The sequence below is a fragment of the Drosophila miranda genome, chromosome 3, assembly GCF_003369915.1.
Source record: "Drosophila miranda strain MSH22 chromosome 3, D.miranda_PacBio2.1, whole genome shotgun sequence".
In the NCBI taxonomy this organism is placed as follows: Eukaryota; Metazoa; Arthropoda; class Insecta; order Diptera; family Drosophilidae; genus Drosophila; species Drosophila miranda.
This window is the reverse complement of record NC_046676.1, coordinates 12,366,346-12,388,911: the sequence shown is the minus strand read 5'-3', so window position 1 is coordinate 12,388,911 and position 22,566 is coordinate 12,366,346. Positions and strand designations below refer to the sequence as shown.

The 22,566-nt window shown below is 46.4% G+C and overlaps 3 protein-coding genes across 6 annotated transcripts; all 3 read right to left on the bottom strand.

The window, feature by feature from the left end:
- Window positions 1–1,205: 1,205 nt before the first annotated feature.
- On the bottom strand, window positions 1,206–4,005 carry LOC108151034 (protein argonaute-2). 2 transcript variants are annotated; one of them, XM_033391681.1, is made up of 7 exons: window positions 3,836–4,005; window positions 3,677–3,765; window positions 2,990–3,596; window positions 2,578–2,922; window positions 1,870–2,517; window positions 1,430–1,800; window positions 1,206–1,357 (listed from the first exon to the last, which is right to left on the bottom strand). In XM_033391681.1, exons 3-7 carry the CDS (start codon window positions 3,590–3,592, stop codon window positions 1,267–1,269), a joined length of 2,058 nt encoding a protein of 685 aa, XP_033247572.1. In that variant the 5' UTR covers window positions 3,593–3,596; window positions 3,677–3,765; window positions 3,836–4,005; the 3' UTR covers window positions 1,206–1,266. The 2 variants fall into 2 exon arrangements, with proteins under 2 accessions (XP_033247572.1, XP_033247573.1); XM_033391682.1 differs by lacking the exons at window positions 2,990–3,596; window positions 3,677–3,765; window positions 3,836–4,005 and having other exon boundaries at window positions 2,619–2,757.
- An 816-nt stretch (window positions 4,006–4,821) lies between these two features.
- Window positions 4,822–21,946, bottom strand: LOC108159356. 3 transcript variants are annotated; one of them, XM_017292578.2, is made up of 12 exons: window positions 21,614–21,946; window positions 17,796–18,582; window positions 11,094–11,429; window positions 10,775–11,030; window positions 10,103–10,716; window positions 9,759–10,035; window positions 9,439–9,691; window positions 9,199–9,368; window positions 8,405–8,659; window positions 8,083–8,247; window positions 6,819–7,978; window positions 4,822–6,748 (listed from the first exon to the last, which is right to left on the bottom strand). In XM_017292578.2, the coding sequence occupies exons 2-12, from the start codon at window positions 17,985–17,987 to the stop codon at window positions 5,975–5,977; spliced, it is 4,452 nt and encodes a 1,483-aa protein (XP_017148067.1). In that variant the 5' UTR covers window positions 17,988–18,582; window positions 21,614–21,946; the 3' UTR covers window positions 4,822–5,974. The 3 variants fall into 3 exon arrangements, with proteins under 3 accessions (XP_017148067.1, XP_017148068.1, XP_033247569.1); XM_017292579.2 differs by lacking the exon at window positions 21,614–21,946 and having other exon boundaries at window positions 8,083–8,238; XM_033391678.1 differs by lacking the exons at window positions 8,405–8,659; window positions 21,614–21,946 and having other exon boundaries at window positions 8,083–8,238.
- Window positions 13,583–14,942, bottom strand: LOC108159357. The gene has a single exon (XM_017292580.2). It carries the CDS (start codon window positions 14,327–14,329, stop codon window positions 13,685–13,687), a length of 645 nt encoding a protein of 214 aa, XP_017148069.1. The 5' UTR covers window positions 14,330–14,942; the 3' UTR covers window positions 13,583–13,684.
- Window positions 21,947–22,566: the final 620 nt, after the last annotated feature.

Sequence of the window (22,566 nt, the reverse complement as noted above, 5' to 3'; positions counted from 1 at the left end):
ATGACCATATCTATCAGATTGCTGAATCTGGATCAGATCGGATCATTTTTGTAGCCAAAAGCAAGAAATCAATTTTCAGTGGCTACGCAGCGCCCGACGTCACGCTCAGACTGATTTTCTGTCTCTCTCGCACGCACTCTTTGTCGTGTGGTTCAATATTAGCGGCGTCTGCCGCAGGAGAGCCATACTGACTTAGTATCGGGTATAACTGTAGATCTGCGGTGTCCGCAGCAACTCACAACGTTCCCCCTCGTTCTTTTTGTTTTTTGTTTTTCTTTTTTGCTGTTTGTTTTTTTGGTCTGTTGATTTCGTTCTATTACGAGTACAATATTGTTAGTTAGCTTCTCTTATGACGCTTTTCTGAATTGGCTTCTGCTGTTTGAGCTCGTCGATCGTTTCTGTTGTGGTTGTAGTTGGAGTTGGAGTTACTCTAGGTAAAGTTTATATAACAGGAATGCATGACTAATATACATATCTATATATAAGAAACGTTCTACAAGTAGCTAGGACATACATCCATACACACAAATTATATGGTATTAGTTATAGGCATCTGGGTGCTAAATCTTTTTTGAATATGTATGGAGTGGAGGGAAGGGGAGTGGGAAAGCTGGATGAGCAGTCGCGGAGTAGGAGGGAGGGAGGACATTTCTTCCGATTTGTGCTAACAAAAAGCCGGACAAACATTCTTACATTTCCTTGCTAACAGCGCAAGTCTTATAAATTCTTCAAAACTCTCACAGAAAACTTCAGAAGTAATAGGCGGAACAAAAAATACAAAAAAAAATGTATAGATATCTATATACATATACATTCATATGTAGTTATAGGTATAGGTGTAGGTATAGGTAAATAGGTATAGATATATAGGTATTTCGGGAAGGCGGGCAAACAAGAAACGGAACCGGCACACGTCCTGGGTCCCTGGCTTAGGACTTTTTTACATTGTGCTTGCTAACTAGGGCCTGCAATTTGTGCAGCTGACTAAGTAGATTGGCATTGGTCTCCTCCAGCGACTCGAGGCGCTTCTTATAGTCGTGATTCTCAGTGACAAGAATTTCCACGCGCCTCTCCAGCTGGAGAGCCACTAAAGACGTCATTCACATCGAAGCTCCTAATGAAAGCAGTAGAGTGTGCCCCTTACATATGATATATACGATTATGGTTCAAGAAATGTGATAAAATAAAAAATTAATAAAGAATAATGATGTTTGAATTAAATTCTTATTGGCAAAAGGGTAACTGTAACCGTATTTACTGTTCTGCCTACACGAAATACATGGGGTTCGTTTTCAGGAACTCTGGAACAATCAACCGCTTTGCGTATTCCTCCTTTGGAGTGCGGAACTTGGTGCAGCTGTAAGAGAAGCAGTCAAGATATGTACCGTCAGAACGAATATACGTAACAATAATAACATTAATATCGCACCCAGTGAGATAGACACGTCCACGTGCCGCAGCCAAATGTGCCAAATATGCCGGAGCCGGATAAGACACTGCGCGGTTGCAACGGGGAAACATGTGACAAAGATTGTATGTTAATTGCTGCAGTAAGTCTATATTCAAGTTGCCCGTATTCTCAATCACATTGTAACGCGTCGGCTTGGCCGTCCCCTGAATCGACTGATGGCTGACCATGAAGAACTGCATCTCATTGGGATGGACAATGGTGCGATCGACGACCGTTCCCGGATCTACATTGTTAAACTTGTTGTATTGCGATGGAGTTCCGTTCGGAAAGAAGCGTGTATGATGCCGCTTAACTACGATGACGCAGCAAATCTTGGGATTAATGCGCATCTGATAGGAGACGAAGGGAGATTAGCGATCGAAAATGATGAGGCTTCGGGAGGCAAGACTTCAACTTACCTCGCTGCAGGCCGCAGAAATTCCCCTCAACTCTTCATTCTTGATCTTGGGAAACTGACCATCGCTCACGCCATCACGATAATAGACAATGTGCTCGGGATAGGATTTCCGGAACTGATGATAGACACGCAAGTGCTCAAGAGTTATCGACTCCATGTCCTCTATCTCCTCCAAGGTCGAGCGTTGCAAGCGATATTGCATGTTATATGAAGCCCCGAATGGATCATGGGAGGCGGCACAACCCACCACACTGGGGATCTCACGCTGATCTGGCGATGGATGAGTTACATCAGCACCCAAGAACATCGCATTCTTTAGCAGACAGCGGGGGTCATCCTTTAGCTTATGATTGATACCGTTTAGCTTGGAATTGACCTTAAGCATAATGTTGCCAATACACTGCAGGTTACATTTACGCAGGACTGTGTTCTCCTTGATGCATTGTGTGAGAATTCCATGCTCCAGCTCAGTCTTTTGCTTCACGACATCATAAACGGACCCGGAATTTGGTATAATAACGAACACCAAATCAAATTTATTTTTTTTTAAATCAAGGAAATGAGAATCCAGTTCACGCTCATCCCTGTAATTCCGTATCTCGGCGTTGGCATTCAGGCACACATTGACGGTGCCACTCAGCTGAATTATCTGCAAAGAAAATTAGTCAGGATCTGAGTGAAATTCTGCTTCCAGCCGAGCACAACTTACCATGCCCTGAAAATCGAACACACTCATGTAGTGAATCTTACCGTAGAGTATAGCCCATTTATGTAGCTTTGGCTTGGGGTCATAGAATTGCATGCGATCCATGCGCCACGAACCGTTCCTCACTGAAGCCAAATTGTTATTCTTATACTCAACCTGAGGCGCATTGAGGGTGCGTGTATTCACCACAATGAAGTCGTTTTCCAAGCGAATGCCAAAGTGGCTGATGGTCGGATCTAAGTTGTGTTTGAAATATTCGAGCAAGTGGATGATCTTGGCCTTCCTCTCGTTGGTGGAAGTGGCAGCATACTTAATCATGGCCGCCACCTGATTAGCTCCATCCTTGCGCTGCAATGCGATGTAAAGAAATCAAATCAGGAAATTATTTGCAGTGAAAGGAACTTGTTGAACTCACATTCAGGGCCTGCCCATCCTCAATGCGACATAGTTCGATAGGCAAATAAATGTTTTTCAACGGCGGCCCAACATGCAAGCAGAGCAGGTTCGGATACTTTAAATTATATTTCCGAGACCGGACGTACTCTTCAACGGTCGTTTGCTTCCCATCCAGCTCAAATTTCTGACTGCTAGCGGGAAACTTGGAAAGCCCGTTGACTCTGAAGACGCGAGGGGCACTGGCAAAACAGGCAGGCGGATCGTATACTATATTCATGCCCTTTAGGAATGATTCGATATCGTAACGCCTGTAGTCAAGATTTGTGCTTTTCTCAATTTTCTGGCGCTGATACTGCTCTAAATATTCAATGATCGTCATGGCCTTCGGAAAGGACTTGTGCGATATGTCCACATTAACAAACGGACGATCGCCAAACACGAATGCTTGATAGAGTCCAACTAGAGCTTCGTAGCCGTCGTTCAGATCAAAGGCTTGACCGGGCTCTGACCTTTTGAAGAACGAGCGACCGGCGCGTATGGCGGTGTTATGACAGGGGGCCGCCAACACAACCTCCAGACACTGCAAGGCTCTCATGGGCTTGTCATATATCTTATTCTTCATATAGCTGCAAAAATGGAAAAATGGGAAATTGCATTATGCCGATTCTCTGCCGACACATTTGGTTCAATATAACGGTTCACTCACTTTCTCAGCGAGTTCAGATCGACCTCCGAGTCCTCTGTCTCCTTGAGTTCCAGAGTATAAGTCAGAGTACGGCCGTGGCGATCTAATATCTGGACGGCAAGAAAGCAATATTCACTTCAAAGGTTCCTCAAGCTCGGCGAAATACACAACAGCACTTACTTTCACTTCTTGGCCCTGGGAGCTGCATTTTAGCTTCACAGCTGAGTAGGCCGATGCACGTCCATCAAATGCGGCAATCGCACCGCCCAAGTGTTCAACTCTGTACTGATCAAAAGCCTGACGATAGAACTTCTTAGGACGCTCTGGCGTGACTGAACATGTTCCTTCCAAGCTGTTCTTTTTTGTTCACTTGTTCTTTTTTGCTCACTTGTTCTTTGTTGGTCACTTGTTCTCTACTCACTTTTTGCGCAATTTTGCTCCTCAAAGGGCATTTTGCGTTCTGGCAGTTGTTGCTCATATTTGCTTTTACTTCACACTTTTTGTATTACCGGCAAAACTGTTTATTCTTTTGAAAATTCAGTATGTCGCTCAATTCAAAGTATATTCGATACTTCGAAAGTATAGTGAAATAGTAAAAACTGAGCAATCTAAGTGAGCAATGAGCAACTGAGCAATCAGGTGAACAAGTGAGCAATATGAGTGAGTTGACTCACTTACTAAAAAAGAACAAGTGAACATGTTCCCCAAAATGAGCAATGTTTACCCAACACTAGCTACAAACCAAACAGAACGGAATAAGCCCTCGCGCACAATATAGCTGAAAGAGAAGTCGATGAAAGCGTTGAAGCATAACTTACAAATTTTTACAAATTGGCATATATTTTAAGTAAATTTGATCTGAAATGATCTAAAATTATAAGCATTTTAAAGAGATATTAATGCATAACATTTATCAGCAATTCGCATCAATAAATTGCCTTAACTTTTGCCAAAATCTGAGTTTGAAATCTGATCGCCGCGAAAACCTTTTATATTTTTTTCCCATGCGAACGCCTTGGCTTTTTGAAAACAATCTCGAAAACGATTGTACGATTGTTTTCCAGCTGGAATTTCTGGAAGCCATCAGAAAAATCATTATTTATATCATTTGAGTAAAAGAAAATACTAGGAAATGTATGACATTTATGCAAGCCAAGCAAAATTAATTTTGTATGTTTCGAAGAATTGGTAATTTATTTAAGATAAAGTTGAACAATTTATGTAATTTGATAATCGTATATAACTACATGATTTCGTGTTTATTTTGTATTTTTGTTTCTGTTTTCTTCTAAACTCTTCTCCTATCGGTTTAAATTAATTAGTTATATTTAAAATCACAGCAGTCTTTCTTGAAAAAAAAAGGTTACATTTCTCAATGTTTTGGGGGATGTCTAATAATATATGTTATGACGCTTTTGGGGGCACGACGTCACACTCTCTAATCGTAGGATCGGTTAACAAACGAACAAACTTGAATTCTTTACTACAGAAGTTATAAAAATTGTTTAAATTTTAAACGGAATCGAGAGCTTATCGCATAATGCATAACATTTAGAGGATAGAGAACTAACTACACATTTTGTAAAATATCCATACATACATACATATATATTGCATATGGATAAAGATGTACGTATCTTTGTTGAACTAAACGCTTTTTACGCTTACGAATTGCACAAGAATTGAACTTAAAATTAATGGATATACGCATATAGTATCTATATATCGCTAGATCTACGTATCTATATTATATTTATAGCTAGTACGAACATTTGTTGCTTTTGTATGAACATTGTTGCTACTGGAATGCATTTTACTTGCTCTTGTCGTCGGTTTTTTTAAGAACTTCTCGCCATTCCTATACTTGAAATACACATATCGTTCTAAAATATGTGCATAAATTCTATAATTTCTATAATGTTGTATGGTTTGAAGGGTGGGGAGGGGATATTCTCGAATATTTTACCAGGTTCTATCTAAGAATCAGGTTAAATAGCAATACAAAAAGTGTATATTTGATATTCATTGATTTTGATTATGCTACTACATCTAGAAGATCTGAAATGGGGTTTAAATTTGAATCTAAATTTGAATTTCATAATAAAAATGTAGCTAGAGACGTATGTATTTACATAATAGAATTATACTCGTCTGAATTGCTCAAGTCCTTCACACACATACTAGGATAAACATGCATATTGTTATAGATATATCGTACATATCGGCTTTAATCACAGCTACGCAGAGTTTAGGCAAGGCGAGTAGTCATTTAGTAGGTAGCTAGGGAGGGGAAGAGACAGGGTACACCCATTGAGGGGCTCAGCCGGCCACCTGTTGCATGGTGATCGTGCTGATCAGCTGCTGGCAGATCTTGCCGTACTCAAATTGGTCGCCTGAGATGCGACGCAGCTTGATGCCTTTGCCGGCTCCCTGATGGTCCCGGCTGCGTCCCTCGCACACCTGCAGCTCGATCTGCAGGCCGCCGGAGTACTCTAGGCTGAGATTGGTGGTGGGCTCGCTATAGCCAGAGGCGGAGGCCAGGGGTTGTCCTGAAGGCTCGCAGGCCGTATTCGAGCTGGAGGCATTCGAGGCGCTGCTGTAACGCGACTCGGCCCCGCTGTCTTCCGAACTGATACTGCCCTTGTGCAGAACAAACCCCTTGGGCGGCATGGTCGAGTCGATCGTCTGCTTCACCATCTCCAGGATGCGGGTGGAGTCCAGGTTGGAGCACTCGTGCGGCAGCGGCACCTCGTAGCACATCTCATCCGACATCCGTCGCGAGTCGCACATCGAGTCCGGTGTGAGGTGGCCACACTCCGTGTGGTCTCCCATCTCGGAATGTGAGTCTGACTTGAAGCCCGAGCTGGCCGACGGCTCCTGGCAGGGCGAAAGATTATTCGAGTCATTGCTGAGGGAATCGTCAGAAAACCCCAGCGACTTGTCGCTCCCCCGCCGACACTGAGCCTCGGTCTGGGAGGTGGAACTAGTGGCCGTCACGTGGTTGCTGCTGGGTTCGCAGTCCAGGCTCGCCTTGCGTCCGATTCCACGCGTTATGGAGGGCATATCACTGTGGGGTTCTGTAATGATCAACCCCTGAAAGAAAGGTAAGGAGATTAATGCATTAATTCATCCATGAGACTTATTAAGGGGATCTTCAACGCACCTGCAGTGACATGACGGGCGTGTGTTGTTCCAAAGAGTCCTCGCTATCGCGACTATTATCCGATGAGAGGGCCACCAAGGTGATCTCGCTCCCCTGGACATCGGTTAGGCAGATCTGCGGCGTGATCCCGCCAGTGCAGCCGGCATAGGGCATTCCGGTCGTGATCGTGTGACACATCTGACCGTTGCCGTTCTCCTCCTGGATGATGCACAGATTGGGCGAGGCAGGGGGCGTGGGCACCACACGCACTGGCTGCGCCGGCGACAGATTCAACGGCTTCAGGTCATAGTACACTGCCGTAGTGCAGGGTATAAACCAGTTGGGCGTGGCATAGTCCGACGGTTGCTCGCCGTGGACTCCGCCGCAGACATCCATGGACAGATCCAGCGGCTGATTGGCAGCTGCAGCAGCAGCCGCTCCTTCGCTTGCCGCCGATGTGCCGCGTGTAATGGAGCCACCGCCACTGCCGCTGCCTGTGGTCAGAACCGAGATACCCTTGGTGATCTGATGCATCGGCGAAGAGGGTCCCCCAGCACTGCACACAGGCGATAGCACCGCGGGCACACAGGGCAGGTAGGGATTGGGCGAGCAGCTGCCGCTGAAGCTGCTGTTGCTGTACACGGGCGACTGGCAGCCGCTGCTCGAGTTGGAATTGCTGGCCCCCAGGTTGATGCTGCTGAACTGTCCCACCAGTTGGTGCTGGTGCTGCGGCTGCAGCGGCAGTGTCATGGCCGTCGGGTACTGGGGATAGCCGCCCATCGGCTGCCCGAACATCTGTTTGGCGGAGGTTAGCGAGGCATTCAGCACTGCGGCGTGGGGAAGGCTAATCGGGGATACGCTGAAGCTGTGCATGGGCTGGAACTGTTGCTGCTGCAGCTGCTGGTGGTGCAGGAGGTGGCTCTGGTCCAGATGACCGCCACTGACAGCCGCCCCGCTGGCATGGACATGGGCCGAGAGACCCAGCAGTGGCGCCAGATCGAGAGGCACCACATGCGATGAGATTATCTTGTTGGCGATTTCGTAGCTCACACGCTGCTCCTTGACCAGGCGATCCAGTGCCGGCAGCAGTGCCTTGATCGCATCCGGCGGAATGGCAATGTCATGGCCACGTCGCAGAGCCAGCTGGAGGCCCATTCCTGGCTTCCCATGTATGGGGGAACCTATGGGGAAACGAATTCGTCAGCATCTCAAATCTATGTGCAATCTGGACGGGGGGGGGGAGCTCAAAGCTGGGGGCGAATTTTGTTCTCTTTCTCTTTCTTACCTGGCAGACTGATCGAATTTTCTAAAAGCGGCGGACTGGGTGCAACCAAAAAGTTTCTCTGTGCAATACCTTTCTGCAGGGATTGGCATTCCTGGAGCGGTCCCTGGAACTGGCTCTTCGATCCCTCTGAGGCCCGCCGCACCGGACTGTAGCGTCCTATTGTCGCTAAATGGCAAGCGCAGCAGCAATGGAATGGGATACAAGACAAGAAAAAAGGGAAACAAATCATGAGCCACACGAAATAACATCCAGACGTATTTTAACTCCTTTCTTGGTTCGGTATCCTGGCCGGCAAAAACGGAAATGAAATCATAAGACTTACCACCCTCCTGCACGGTGGGCAGCTTCGAGTGGACAACGCGATGGATGCGACGATTATTGGCTGCAACCAGGGGCACAGAACCACCAGCCGATGCCACCAGCGGCAGGGAGTGCGGCGGGGACACGCCCTTGGCCATGGCCAGGCCGACTCCGTAGGTGCCATTCGGCGGGGACTGACTGAGAGATTTGAGTGTGGGCGGTAGATAGTCGCGATTCATGCGAGACTCGACCTCGCGTATTAGCTCGGGATGAATCACTATCGATTGATCGGCGTGTGGGGTTTTTGTTTTTTTTGGGTGGTGGGGGATCAGTCAAGCAGCGACAGCAGGAGCAGGAGCAGCAGCAGCGAAGGCAGCAGTGTGTTGTTGTGCAGTGCAGTAGCAGGCGACACAAAATTCAAATCAAATGCAACGAAACCAAAAATTGTTCACATAAAACGAAAGGTTGAAAGAAAAAAAAAATATTGAACCATAAAATTAATAAAATTATAATAATGGAATTAATAAAATATACGAAATAAGATAAAATTAAGCAGATCCTATGGAGCCATGCAGCTACCTCTTTGAAGCTTTTTTTTTAGTTTTTAATGGAGCTTCTGGTCAGGTTGTACATATTAATTGAGTACTTGAAGAAGAATCACAATGCTTCCACTACAAAAGCTCTTATAATACATTCGTTATGAAGCCTCTCAGCTTATGATTAAAGTTCCATCGTACGCCTGCATTTAAAGCTTCTCAAACTCTTAGTTTCTATTCAAATCTGTTCTCCCATGACTACACAACGCCATTTACGCACCTGGCGGCCGCTCGGTCACCGTAAGCAGACCCGTTCGGCGTTGTCGCATGTTTGAGGCGGATGCTGGGGCCTGGGAGGAACCTGGCCCCGTACCGGGTCCATGCGTCACAGAGAGATCATCAGTGCAGCCCACGGTATGGCGCTTGACACCGCCACGCTTCTGCATGTAGCTGTGTGTGGGATAAGAGACAACTCGTAATTAGATATCATAAATCAGGGAAAGGGGTGGCCGCAACGCACCTTTGGAGCTCCTCGTTGCAGTCACCCGCGTTGCCGTCAGGGCAGCAGTGCATTTGAGCCATTTGAGCCGCTGCTTGCTCGTTGAGCGGCGACAGCTCCTGAGGGATACCGGGATCTGGCCCACAGTTGGGATTGATATAGTAGCCGGCCGTGTCCATTTGCTGGCCCTGGGCTGGACCACCAACAGTGCCACTGGCAGGGTAGTAGATGTGCAGATTGGCCCCGCCATCCGAGGCGCGACGTCCAAAGGAACCTACAAGGATGGAGCACGTGCGGTGTCAAGGTGGCGAGGATATTCAAAACAAAGTGGGAGGACTTACTGGCACCCATTACAACGGGTGGCTTCAAAAGATGCTGATCCTTGATGGTAAGGTTGTGCAGCGGCTGGTTCTGCAGCATGGGCAGATTCATGGGATAATAGGGCACGGCCTGAGCGGGATTATTGCATTGCGGAGGGCACTTAAAGTCGATGGGCGGCACGTGTGGATTGGCCAGGGCCTGCTCGTGGGCCACATCGCCTGGACCCACGGTATGGCGTCGTGTATTGGCCCCGTTCACGACTGTGTTGGCACACAAATGATGCTGGTTTACAGGAGGCTGCAGGATATAGGCAATCGTGAATTAGTAAACCAATAGAACGCCTTTGGACCATTGATAAACCCACCTCATTGGACCGCGCCAGGCATTCGAGTTCAAAGTCGCCGAACTTCTCCAGATCCACGGCCACATCGGTCCAGCCAAAGCCCAGAGCCGAGCTGGAGGAGGCGTTCGCACTGCTCAGCGGACTGAGGCGCTCGAGGGATTCCTGCTTGATAGGCTCGGCCGACCGGTCCACCACGCCTGTCGTGATGCTCGTCTTGCGGGACCTCGAGTAGGCGAGGCTGGCGTGGTGCTGCAGTCTTTGGTTTTCGCGTCGCTTCTGCTGCAGCCTGTCCTGCAGCAGATTGTATATGGCATAGATGTTGTCGAAGCGCTGCTCGTGCACCGACTGGGCGATCATGTCCGCGGTCAGGCCGGGCAGCTGCAGCATGTGCGTCATAACCACCGAGTCCAGCTGCGGCGGCGAGGAGTCGACCACGCTGCTCAGCGACGAGCTCGATGCGGAGTTGGACATGGAGCCTCCGGCAAAGGGAAGCGCTGTGCCCTCGCAGCCTTCACGTTCCTCCTCATGCAGCTCGGACTGCCACTCGCTGAGCCACCGGTGCTTGATGATCTGCCTGATGGTGTAGCGCCGGTCCGGCTCAACCACCAGCATGTTGCGGATGAGGTGCTCGCATTCTGCAAAGAACAACAGAGGGTCAGCTATGGCCATATGTTTCTGGGTCTGCTATCTCACCCTGGGACATGAAGAAGGGTATGCGGAACTTTCCCAGCACCACCCGACTCTTTAGCTCCAGAATGGTCTTCCCATCGAAGGGCAGGGCACCGCAGACCAGGGCGTACAGAACAACGCCCAGACTCCAGATGTCCGACTTGGGTCCGTCGTACTCGAGCCCCTGGAACACCTCGGGGGCGGCATAGGGCGGGGATCCGCACCAGGTTCGCAGTGTGGCCCCCTCCTCGAAGTGATTGCTGAACCCAAAGTCCGCGAGCTGCAACGCCACGGAATGAGTAAACCAATCAAGGGTACGAAAAGCACCTGGGGATTCACTCACCTTGATGTTCATGTCCTTGTCGAGCAGCACATTCTCGGCCTTGAGATCGCGATGCACCACCCCGCGGAGATGGCAATAGTGGACCGCCGAGATGAGCTGCGTGAAGACGCGAGCCGCCTCCGGCTCCTTCATCCGTCCATTGGCCACAAGATGGTCAAAGATCTCCCCATTGGGCGCATACTCAGTCACCAGGTAGATCATCGACTGCGACTCCATCACCTCGTACAGACGCGTGATGTGCGGATGCCGCAGGGACTTCAGTATGGAGATCTCCCGGAACGTCTTGCTCAAATACTCCTCGTTGAGGCATGTCTTGTCAATGATCTTTATGGCCACCTGCAAGGAAACACCAGAGGGCAAACATAGTGAACAATCCAACAAGTCAATTGTTCCGTTGTGCCTTTATTCCTTCGATCTTTGTTGAATGTTTGCTGTTTTTTGTTTGTGTTTGTTTGTCGTTCGACTCGTGCGAGCGAAGGTGAACGAACGTTGTCGGAGAGCACAGAAGAAAGCGCAAAGAGAGCGCACGCACTGCAGAGAGGCAGCAGCATCGAAATCTAAGATGTGTGGGTTGCCAGCCGAAAATTAGGTGGAGGAGTTGGAACAAAAACGCTGCTCGCTCGAATGATGAACAGTGGGAATGCTGCCATTGTTGGTGGATCAAATCACAAGGAGATCTAACTTCTTAAATAAGATTTAACCGTATTCACTTGCATATTTCTAAGCTTCTAAGCCTCTAAAAAATATAGTTGTTGATTGTTGACTAAAAACACATTCAAGGCCTTTAGAAACACCACCAAAAACAGCTTACATCGTTGGGTTTACCCAATGTTTAATAAAATAAACACAATAAAATGAAGAATTATGGTTTTTCTTTGGTAAATATCAAATGAAGAAAAACTGCTTGCCATTAGTCCCACTGTGCGTCGACCAACGGCGGCCAGGGGCTTGGCGGGGGGCTGTTCAGGTTCAGGTGGTTAGGCGGCCGCACAGTCTGCGGCAACAGCAGAGCACCCCATACATGGTGCGCGTGTTCGGGGACCGGTACGTCTGTGCGTGTGTGTGTGTGTGTGTTTTGGTGCTGCCGCAGCAGAGTGGGAGGCAGAGAGGCAGAGCACAGCAACGGCCGACCAGACAAAACATTCTTTGCTCACGACTGACGCCGTCGCTGTTGCTGTTTATTTGCTTTTGTGTATTCGCAAAACATTTCAAAAATTTAACACAATGTTAAATAATTAACAACAAATGTGAGCGCAGGCTCTCTCAATACTTCCGAGTCTTGTGCTCTTGATCTTCAAGCAAATCCGCCAGAGAGGTCCCTGGCCAAGGCATCACCTCATCTCAATAAACCTTGCTTTGGCTCTCTCTCTCTCTCGCTCTATGGCTCTCTGTCTCTCTTGTAATCTTCTTCTTTGTCACGCTCTTCGGCTCAATGACAATGGCAGAATCGGCAGCAGGCAAGGCAGCAGCATCATCATCATCATGAGGCACCGGTTTTTGTTTCTTCTCAACTTTAAAACAAATTCGTTTTTTTAATTCCGTTTCCTCTCCGCAGTTTGTATTTTTGTTAATATATTTTCTGCTTCATGCCGTGCCGTTCAATGCCGAACACTTTCAATCAAATACCAAGCAATACATCAAATTGAATCAAAATTTATAGACAATTTCGCTCGTTGCAAAGTTTTTCGACTTTGAACTTGAGACAAGTGCAGGAAACTGCATTGATAGGTTCGTTGCTCATTTAATAATTGAAAATTCTTTTGTGCAACGCGTCGTATGCGTACCGTAAAGGGCAGCAACAGAGGCAGAGCCAGTGGTGGGTGGGGGGGCAGAGCGAGATGTGTTTGACACCTTACATAATTGCATGAAAAACAGACGAAAAAAACAAACTGATACGAAACTGATTTAACGCCCTCCACAAATATTCCGGTGCCACGTGAGCAGTGCCTCAAGTTGAACTTCAGTTCCTACTGGGCTGGGGTGGGGTGGGGGCATGGGCGAAGAGAAATGCCACATTGCCACGTGCCGTTTGACCTTTCGTTTCGTCGCAGGCAAACGCGATGAACCTTAAGCCTTCGCTCGCAAATGAGACATTTCGAAATAATCGCAGCTACAACAACCACACGACAACGACAACGACATACCCAATGTCGCCTCCATTTCGGAATCCTTCAGCTGAAGGCAAAATATCGCCTCAAAAGGTTCTTTGGTTCTATTGATTTCAAGGAAAAGCCAATGCAAGCCCAGCCAAGGTCTGAAACGTTGATTACGACCGTCGACGTCGACCGACACTAAAAGGAATAAAGGCCATGAATTGTTCGCCAAATCCTGAGTTCCAAAGAATTAGCTTGCTAAATATTTAACTCGAAATCCGAAACAATAACTAAGAAAGCTTACAGTATGCTCCTGCATATTCGATTCCTCACAATTCAAATAAGTAATTTCTCTATAATTGCATTTCCGAATGCAAGTTTATCGAGGTTTACGCATGTGCGTTTTCCTTTGAATGCTTTTATCAATCTTGTGCATTTATTAATCATAATTTGTATAAAACATTCTTTCTCGCGATAAATCGGGAGATCGGGGACTGCCTATAGGCTGCCCCTCCATATGAATTTATTCTCCCGCTCCAACTGCTGGTACTCCTCTCGCAGAGTCTGCAGTTCCTTCGAGTTCTTCGCACTCAAACGCTCCAGCTGGCCGTTCAGGCCGATGATTCGCTCTCTCAGGGCGTTGACCGTGAACATGCTGAGTCGCTCCGGCCGGAAGACGTCCTCCTTCATGGTGGTCACAAAGTGCCACATGTCCTGCTCCTCGTTGCGCTTGGCGGAGCGGTAGACCTGCATTTTCTCGTCCAGCTCGAACTGCAGGCGCTCAATCTCGTTGATCAGGCTGGCTAGGGCTGTGGTGGAGGAGCTGCCTGGCCTCTGGTCACCATTGCCTTCGGAGCTGGGCTCGTCGTCTGGGCTATCCTGGAAATGGCTGGCATTCAGCCTGACTTGATGGCACTCGAGGTACTTTTGCTGCGCCTTGAGGCGCGTCAGTTCACACATAATCGCCGTGGGGGTCGCCTTCGGGGTCCTGGCTGGGGCTGGGGCTGGGGCTGGGGCCGAGGCTATGGCTTTGGTTTGGGTTCTCTTTCGGAGGGGCTTCTCGGGAGGCTTCGCCTTGGGTGTGGGTGGCTTTCCATTGGGCTGCTCGTCCATTGTGAAAAGTGCATTGGCATTGTCCATCATGGGGCTTCGCTGGCATGTGACTGCCACAAAATGTTGCACAACGTTTGGGCGGGTCCTTGCAACTTCTGCAGTCTAGCGCTTATTGTTGCTGTTTACACGCGGTAATCAAACGTGTTGCCAGCGCACCCGCCACCCGCCATACCACACCCCACCCCTTCCCCACAAAGGCTCTGACTCAATCTCCCCTGTTGTACGCCCCCGTCCCTCCACTCCACGTGTTTAATCGATATGCGACCTCCTTTTCGCACTACCTATCTATTCTTCAGGCTGCTGCAATTGTTACTCTCTCACTCGCTCACCGCTCCTGCTCCTCCGCCTCTTCTCTGCTGCTCCCCTGCTCCAGAGGTCAATAGACTTTATGTGGCTTTGGTGTGATTTTAAAATTTTCCAATGGCACAATGGAAATGGAAAAATCGATTATTATATTCACAATTTACCCCCCGGCATGGCCTACTTAATTGCAAATGAAAATGGGTTAAGGGGCGGGGCGTTTGAGCTTTCAGAAAACAGTTTTTTGATTGGAATAGGGACCTTACAGATGGTAAAATCCATCAATTGAATGCCATTGGAAGTCAGAAGCTGCGAAGTAATCGGTTGAAATCCAAAAGGAAATGAATCGTTTCTATGGGATATCACTTTTCTATCCGATATCCGATAAATATGTACATTCTTTGGCAGTTAAACAGAGGAATAATATAAACAGAAAATAGGATTAATTATGTGCATCATAATAAAATTATTCAAGGTTGTGCGCAATCGCAACGCGCTCTCTTTTCGGGTCTTATTTTGCTCAGAACAGCAACAAAAAACTTCGCTCTTCTCTCCCACATCAAACATGGCGTCGCAGCGCTCTCAGTTGTGCTGAGCGTAAAATAAGACCCGAAAAGAGAGTTTGTGGACCACCTTGCATAATCTTCTCTGGCAAAGGGTCTCTCAAACGAAAGAACAGGCCTACAGGCCTACAGGCTGCTGCAGAGAGGGAGTGAAGAACAAACAGTCTGATCATCGGAGACAAGCAGCTCAAGAGAGAGTGAGTAAACACACGTGACTGATTCGGCGATTCCTCTTTGGTGGGGGTTTCTTTTATGTTTTTGTTGCTGCTGCTTCTGGTGACAAAACAAATGCGAAAAGAAGAAGCAGTTGATAACATTTTCGGCTATCATAATGCCAGTGTGTGTTTTTGAAAACAGCAACAAAACGCAGACAAAAATGGGGGCAAGACAGAGTGGGTAAGAGAGAGAGAGAGAGAGAGAGAGAGAGCGAGCGAGCGACATTGGCGGCCTTAGATTTAGTGCGCATGATTTTTGGGTTTTGTAAATACTGAACAACAAAAATCAAGCATAGAAAAACAACCACAGACAGAGACAGACAGGCTAAAAGCGAATAACAAAAAGCCGCGAAAGAGTTAATGAAAAGGTAAATAAAGATTGTTAAGCGATTGCTCTTCTCGCTCGCCCGTTCGCCCGCACGCCCTCTCTCTGTCTCTGTCTGACGCGTGTTAGATGTTCAAACATGTTTTTTCGGTCTGCTGGCCAAAGAGTCAACGCTCAGCGGATCAGACGACAGACAACGACGACGGCAGCTTAAATATTAAATATTTACCCATAGCGAAAGATCAATCAGCAGCCCAAAAAGAGAGGAGGGAGAGAGTGCGCTGCATGACTGCTCTCCTAATTGCAACAATTGGGGCATTAAAACCGGTGCCAAGGCAGCCGCCGATTCCGACCGATAATTCAATTAAATTAAACTAATACCCAATTAAATAACAATCAAATTTAATCAGAAACGACACGTGAAAGCGATTAAAGACGAGAGAAAATTCTCCTGGGCTCTCAAAACAAAGGGAAGCTTGTCGATCCCTTCCTGGGCGTATTCAGGATTCGTAATGATGAAATCATTTAAACTAGTTTATCGAACGCTTTGTGGTTCTTTCGGATTACTTGAGTGTACATAGTACGTATGTGCATGTCGATGCATGTGCTGGTTTGATCTTTTGTCATTTTTCATTGATTGTAGTAAATTATTGGCAAATACGCTTAAGGCAGATAAGCCATGCATACACATGTATAAATAATTTTCCCACTGATTGGCAATGCAAAAAATAAGATAAGTAAACCGTGGACCGTGGACCGTGGACCTTGAAGCTGTCGAACAGCTGTTTTCGAATCGAAAGAAAGTTCTTTGGCAAGTGGTAATTGTTTGGCTGTCGACCACATATCCAGTGATAATTGTTAAGATCGATACGGATAGGCACGTGTTCGGTGCAGATTCCACAACGTTGGCAATTATGCAAAACGAAATCAATTTCGTTTGTTTGTCTTTTAAATTTTCATTCGCACCCCTCGCACCCATCATCTGGTGGTCTTTCTGCCGCCCTCGCTCTGTACAGTGTCGCGTTTATTGATCCAAGAGCTTCGCAGTGTTGATACCCTGTATTGCTGTATGAGAGAGCGAGCACGATGGATTATTTGCCTGCTTCAGTATTGGAAAAAGGTATCTTAAAGGTGGCATTCCTTTGTGGATTGTGTGTGTGTGTGTGTGTGTCTGTTTCGGTTGACAGTCCCAATTATCAGGCGTCACAGCTGTTGCTGTTAGCACCCACCACATGGAAAGGTGACTCAATATGGTTAACAAACAGACTGGAAGCGGACTTCTGCTTTAGAACTGAATTTCGGAAGGGATCATTCGGGGGAATCATCAGCTTCGATTAAGTTTATGGCAGGAAATTCTCAAAAAAAAAGAAGAAGATTAATATAAAAGCTGTAAGCGATTCGTAAACGCAAATGACAAATCGCAAAAAGAAAACAAAGGGAACAAACGGCGAAATTCAATTACTTCCTGAAGAGACAGAACAGAGTTATTTGAGATGGGGAGCTTGGGGGAGGAGCGTCCCCCAAAATAAAGTTAAAGCAAAGGCAAAAAGCAAAATCGACGGAAGGAGATGGCAACGCAGAACGATACACATTCGAAAAGCGCCTTACAAATGCGATTCCAATTAGCATCTGTCGATGCTGCTACCTCCCCCCATACCCCATACCCCATACCCCACACCCCACACTCCACACCAATACCGCCAGCCCAACGCCCCCTGAGCAGAACCCAGCGACATTGTCAATTGAAAGCAAACAACAACCCAAACAATCGAAAAAGCAACCGAAAGCCGAAACGAAACTCCCGATTGTCAATAAGTTGTGTAAATAATTGCTCTACACATATTCACGCGGCAATAAACAATATAATCAAAGAGTAATCACCAAAATCAATTTCATTCAGCAGAATACGCAATCAGAAATCATCCACAGAAGCTCGGAAACTGTGGACTGGGGATGGAATGAAGTGAAAATCATCGATAACTGAAGTTATTCGATAATTAATCAGAGGCAGTGATGATTCTGATCTAGATCGATACCAAACTAAGGGAAAATCTTAAGCGAAAGTCTTAAACGTATTCCAGATTCGCACTCACCTTTGTCTTGGTCACAATGTTTGTGGCCAGCTTCACGACAGCGAAGTTTCCCTTTCCGATGGTCTTCTCCAGCTCATAGTAGCCGACGCGCAGCAGCTTGTCCACGGATATCTTGCTGGTCGATGGCACTTTGTAGTTTTGTGGCGTGGACACTGGTACTGGTGCGGCTGCTTGTGTCGGTGTGGAGGCCATCGCTAAGACTGGCTTTCTCTCGCTGTGTTGCGTTGTGGCGCGGTGCTCGGATTTGGTGGGGATCAGCGGATTAGCGGCACTCGATCCCGCTTCCGTAATTGGCTGTCGTGTCGTCCACGCAGGAAATTCACTTAAACTGCATTTTCTTTTGTAGTCGCTTTGGACATGGAGTCGGTGCTGTCACATTCAATGCCTGCTGGCGGCGCTCTCACACAGATACACATAAGCACACACACAAAAAATACGGACGCGGGTCGGGGGAGAGAGCAGCAGCGCCGCCAGCAACAACAAGAACAGAGACACTAAATTCTCTCTTTTCTTTTTGGCTTCCGCACAATCTAATTGCTGCTGCTGCTGCTGCGGCTGCTCCAACGGATGCTCACCAGTGGGCAATGGGCCATGCCCCTTCAGTGTGGGCGGGGGGGCACGTGTTGCAGGTACACACTTTTTTCTTATTTGTTGATATTTAATTGAATTTGTTTATCCAATTATTTTTTGTATCCTCTTTGCTTTAATGTTTTTTTTTATAATTGAATTTTATTGCACTTTATTTTTCGCACAAAATTGCTTTTCACATTTCGTTGCACTCTATCGCCTTCGGTCAGGAGAGGGAAAGGGGGGGAAAAGAGAAAACATAATTTCAATTAAGAGGTAATACACATTTCTACGCCTAACCTTGGTATATGTATGTTTTTCTTTTATCAGCTACAAGTGGATGTGTGTGTGTGTGTGTTTGTGTGCGTGCTTGGAGTAAGGCAAACACCAAAGATAGTAAAATGAAAACAAGTACGATCGCTACAGCTGTGCTATCAGCTATCAGATGCCCTCTCAACAGATTTGGAGAACTAAATGATTATAAAACGTTATATTTAGAGTTTACCCTCTCAAAAGCATCGGGGGATGATGGCAGCGTTTCTTTATGAACTCTCTTAAACGAAATATACCCTCCGCCTCTACGTTTACAGGGTATAAACAGAGCACGAGCGCACCGTTATCTGTCCCTACAGAAATCTCAAAGAAAACAAAAGTCAATCCCATGAAATATTCTTCTTCTGCCACTACGCTCCCAGCAGCGATTACTTTTGGCGAGCAGTGTAAAAACCAACTACAGAGGTAGAAGAGGAGGGAAAAGCAGAAACCAGTGTCTATGGCTGGTTTTTCTGTAAGCCGATCGCCAGGCGAAGAAGAGTCTTGGCGAGAAGGAGAGCGAGAGCACGCTTAATGGGTTAATGTACACCATCAAGGTCGTACGGGGACCAGACTCATGCGCATTCTACATACATACATACCACATAATCGCAAAGGAGGGAGAGAAAACCCGACAGAAGTACTCAAAAATACTTATTAAAATCAATTTAGAGCAAAAAGCCACTGAGAAAGAGGAAGACAGCCACCGTGATCAAACATTAACCAAACACACAAACGCAAACACACTTACACACGCACGAACGCCAGACACAAGCACTCAAACACTCTTAATAGGCATAAACAAATGCCGTTGCTTCTTCTTATTCTCATATTTTGTGGGTGCGAAAAGAGCAACGGCAGCTGGACAACAATGCATATATCGCATCTCATCATTCATCTCACTCCTGCACAGACACACATCCACAGATCACACCCAATTGGCACTTTTTGTTGGCCTCTTCTAGCAGAAAGTTTTGGGTGCTGCTCTTCTTGTTTATTAGCATAAATCACTCGTTAAAAGATGAAAGGCACTAAACAGTTCTAGAAATGACAAGCTCAAGAGATAGGATTGCAAATTACCGAACGGATGCGGCCACACATTAACCGTAACCCGTAACTGTAGCAGTCAAAAGTCAAAGCTGAATGAACTTCCAAAATGGAAGCGAAACTGGAGCTAAAGCTGGGGCATCCATTCCAGCCATCTCTTCTCTTCCAACGCACACGCGGCACAGAGAGACTTTCTGACCGAAGCCAGCGAGAGAGAGAGAAAAAGAGAGCGACGGCACACTTTGAGAGTTGCTTCTGGTGGGATGGTAAAAGACGTCACCGGGTTAAAGGTGCGAGTGGAAAGAGGCCTCTCAAGTGGGTCGTGGGATAGGACAATGCACTGGAGTTTACCTAATAATCTGTCCCGCACTGTAGTGTATTCTGCGTATCTATAAATTCGTGAGCTGATAACTCGCCGCTCGTGGACGGCCTGCCCTCATCTACCAACAACAAAAAGCGAAAATAATTTTAAAAAGCGACAAGTAAAATACATAAATGAGCCATCAAGCAGAGAGAGAAGGAAGAACGCACGAGAAACAACAACAAATGCTAGAGAACAGAGGCTTGGATCAAGATGTATTGAAATGGGGTGGTGTATTCCCAGAGAGCTCTCGCAAGTTGCCTATTTGTTTTCAGTGTCGTTACACAGAAGCGAGAGTGAGAGATCGAAAAGCACCTTATGCAAATACACCTTGGCTTGAACTTACACAGCAGCCCAGCGCCAGACAGACAGCAACGTAAGAGTGGGGGGCGCCAACGACAGAGAAAAGCAAACCAAGCGAGAGGCAGGCACCCCATCGATTGCCAAAAGCTAGACAGAGACAGAGGATGAAACTCGGTAGTTTCTTTGTGTGCACGAGTGTTTTAGCGGGGGCGCAGCAACAGTTTCATAGGGCAGGGACGTGACAGGTAGGGTAGCCCTGTGCACGGTGCTGAGTGAGAGGGGGTCAAGAAGTCAAGGAAATATGCCAGAAAACAACAGAAAAAATTACAATATGAAAAGGAATGATGACAATTACACACCAATACGAGGGCACACACGCGCGCAGTGGATGGGGCAAAAACGAAGCGAAAACTTGTCGAGGTCGAGCATATTCACACACAGACACAGTGAAGCAACCATCACATGAATACATATGTACACGCAAACACACAAGAACTCATGGGGCCAAAAAAAAGCACCTGCAATTGATAATGGGGCGATATGGTAAAAGCCAAGCAACTAAAGCGCAAGGTGTCCAATTAGAGCATTCAACATATCAATTGGCCTGTTTTACATTTTTTCTGGAGGTGGAGTTGCCATGACGTTAACACAACAGAGCGTACGCTCCCATACACAAACATACACACAGAAGTCCCAAGCATCGGAAAACGTCACTACTTCCAAAGTGGAGAAAATCGTACGCGCAGCTTTAGATTTTCATGACGCAGGTAAAACTTGCCGCAATACACATAATTGCCATTCATGAATATGTCTCGGCTTCCGCACCTCGTTTTCTAGAGGTGAGAGCGTGACACACACAGATTAAGTCACATGCGTCAATCCATTGAATTGTGCGTAAAGTTGTAATGTGTAAGTTTTACAGATACTCTTCCGATCGTGTCACGCGTTCATCTCGCTGGGGTAATTGCTACCAACACAAATTCACACACACACGCACAAAAAAAAGAAAAAAAAAAAACACTAGCGCAGGGAACATGGAACATGTAAAACTGTGGTTGTTGTTGTTCTGCCTCTTTCTTTCTCTAGCCTCCTCCAACAACAATCACAAAAGCTGCTCAAATACAAAAAGCACACTTATAAATTTATTTAATCTCCGCCAAGCCACTCCGTTTCGTTTCGTTTCATATGCTAGGCTTCCCGCTTACACGATTTCTACATTTTATTTTACTTTATTTTCATTTGTCGCTGCTTCTGCGTCGGCTGCTGCTGCTGGCAAGATTTCTTTTCACGTCGACTTTAATATATTATTTCTCTTATCACTGGTGCTTTTGTCGCTGCCTTTTGGCTCATTTCTTGTTGTAGTTGTCGCCTGCTCTGAACTTGTACGCGTGGGCGTAGTATGCGCCTCGTATTTTTGCATCAACACATATATTATATATTATTAAGTGGCGATTGCCTTTCGGCTATTGGAATTTTTTCATGCTGCTTAAAACGATTCTTTCTTCGACTTTGGAGCAACGGCAACGGTGGAGCACACCTGCTCACAAAAAAAAAACAACTAGGGATGCTAGATATTGGTGTGTCAATTTATCGATATATATTGTCGGCTGATAATATACCTGGTGGAACTATCGAAAAAAATAATATATATTGTTGAAGGATATATGAACATGATACATGATATTTGGATTTAGAAGGAAGTCAACATTATTTTTCTATTGGTTTACGTGTTCAAATCGACTTTTGATTCTGCTGATCAATGCACAGAGAAGCTCTAAAAAAATATCGGTATTTTTATGCGATAAGTTTAACTTATCGGCGTTTTATTTTGAAAACAGCAATGCTGTACCCGAGCAACAATCAAACTAGCATTTTTTTGCAATAATTAATTATGATGGAGTCTGAAAGTTTGTTCACTGAATTCTTTGAAAACATCGATAACATCTGGCGGGAGTGGGACACTACTTGTTGATACTACAAAAATACCAAAGCGCGTTAAACCTATCGTTTTACAGCACTAACATCAACTTGGAACTAAAATCGAAATTTTAAATTGGGATGCAATTTATCCACTTAAATGGTTTTGGGTTTAGTTAAAAAAAAAACGGATTTCTTATTTTTCTTTCGAAACATTTTTCGCCGCATTTCTAACGGTCACTGCGTTCCCTGCGCAGACTGGAA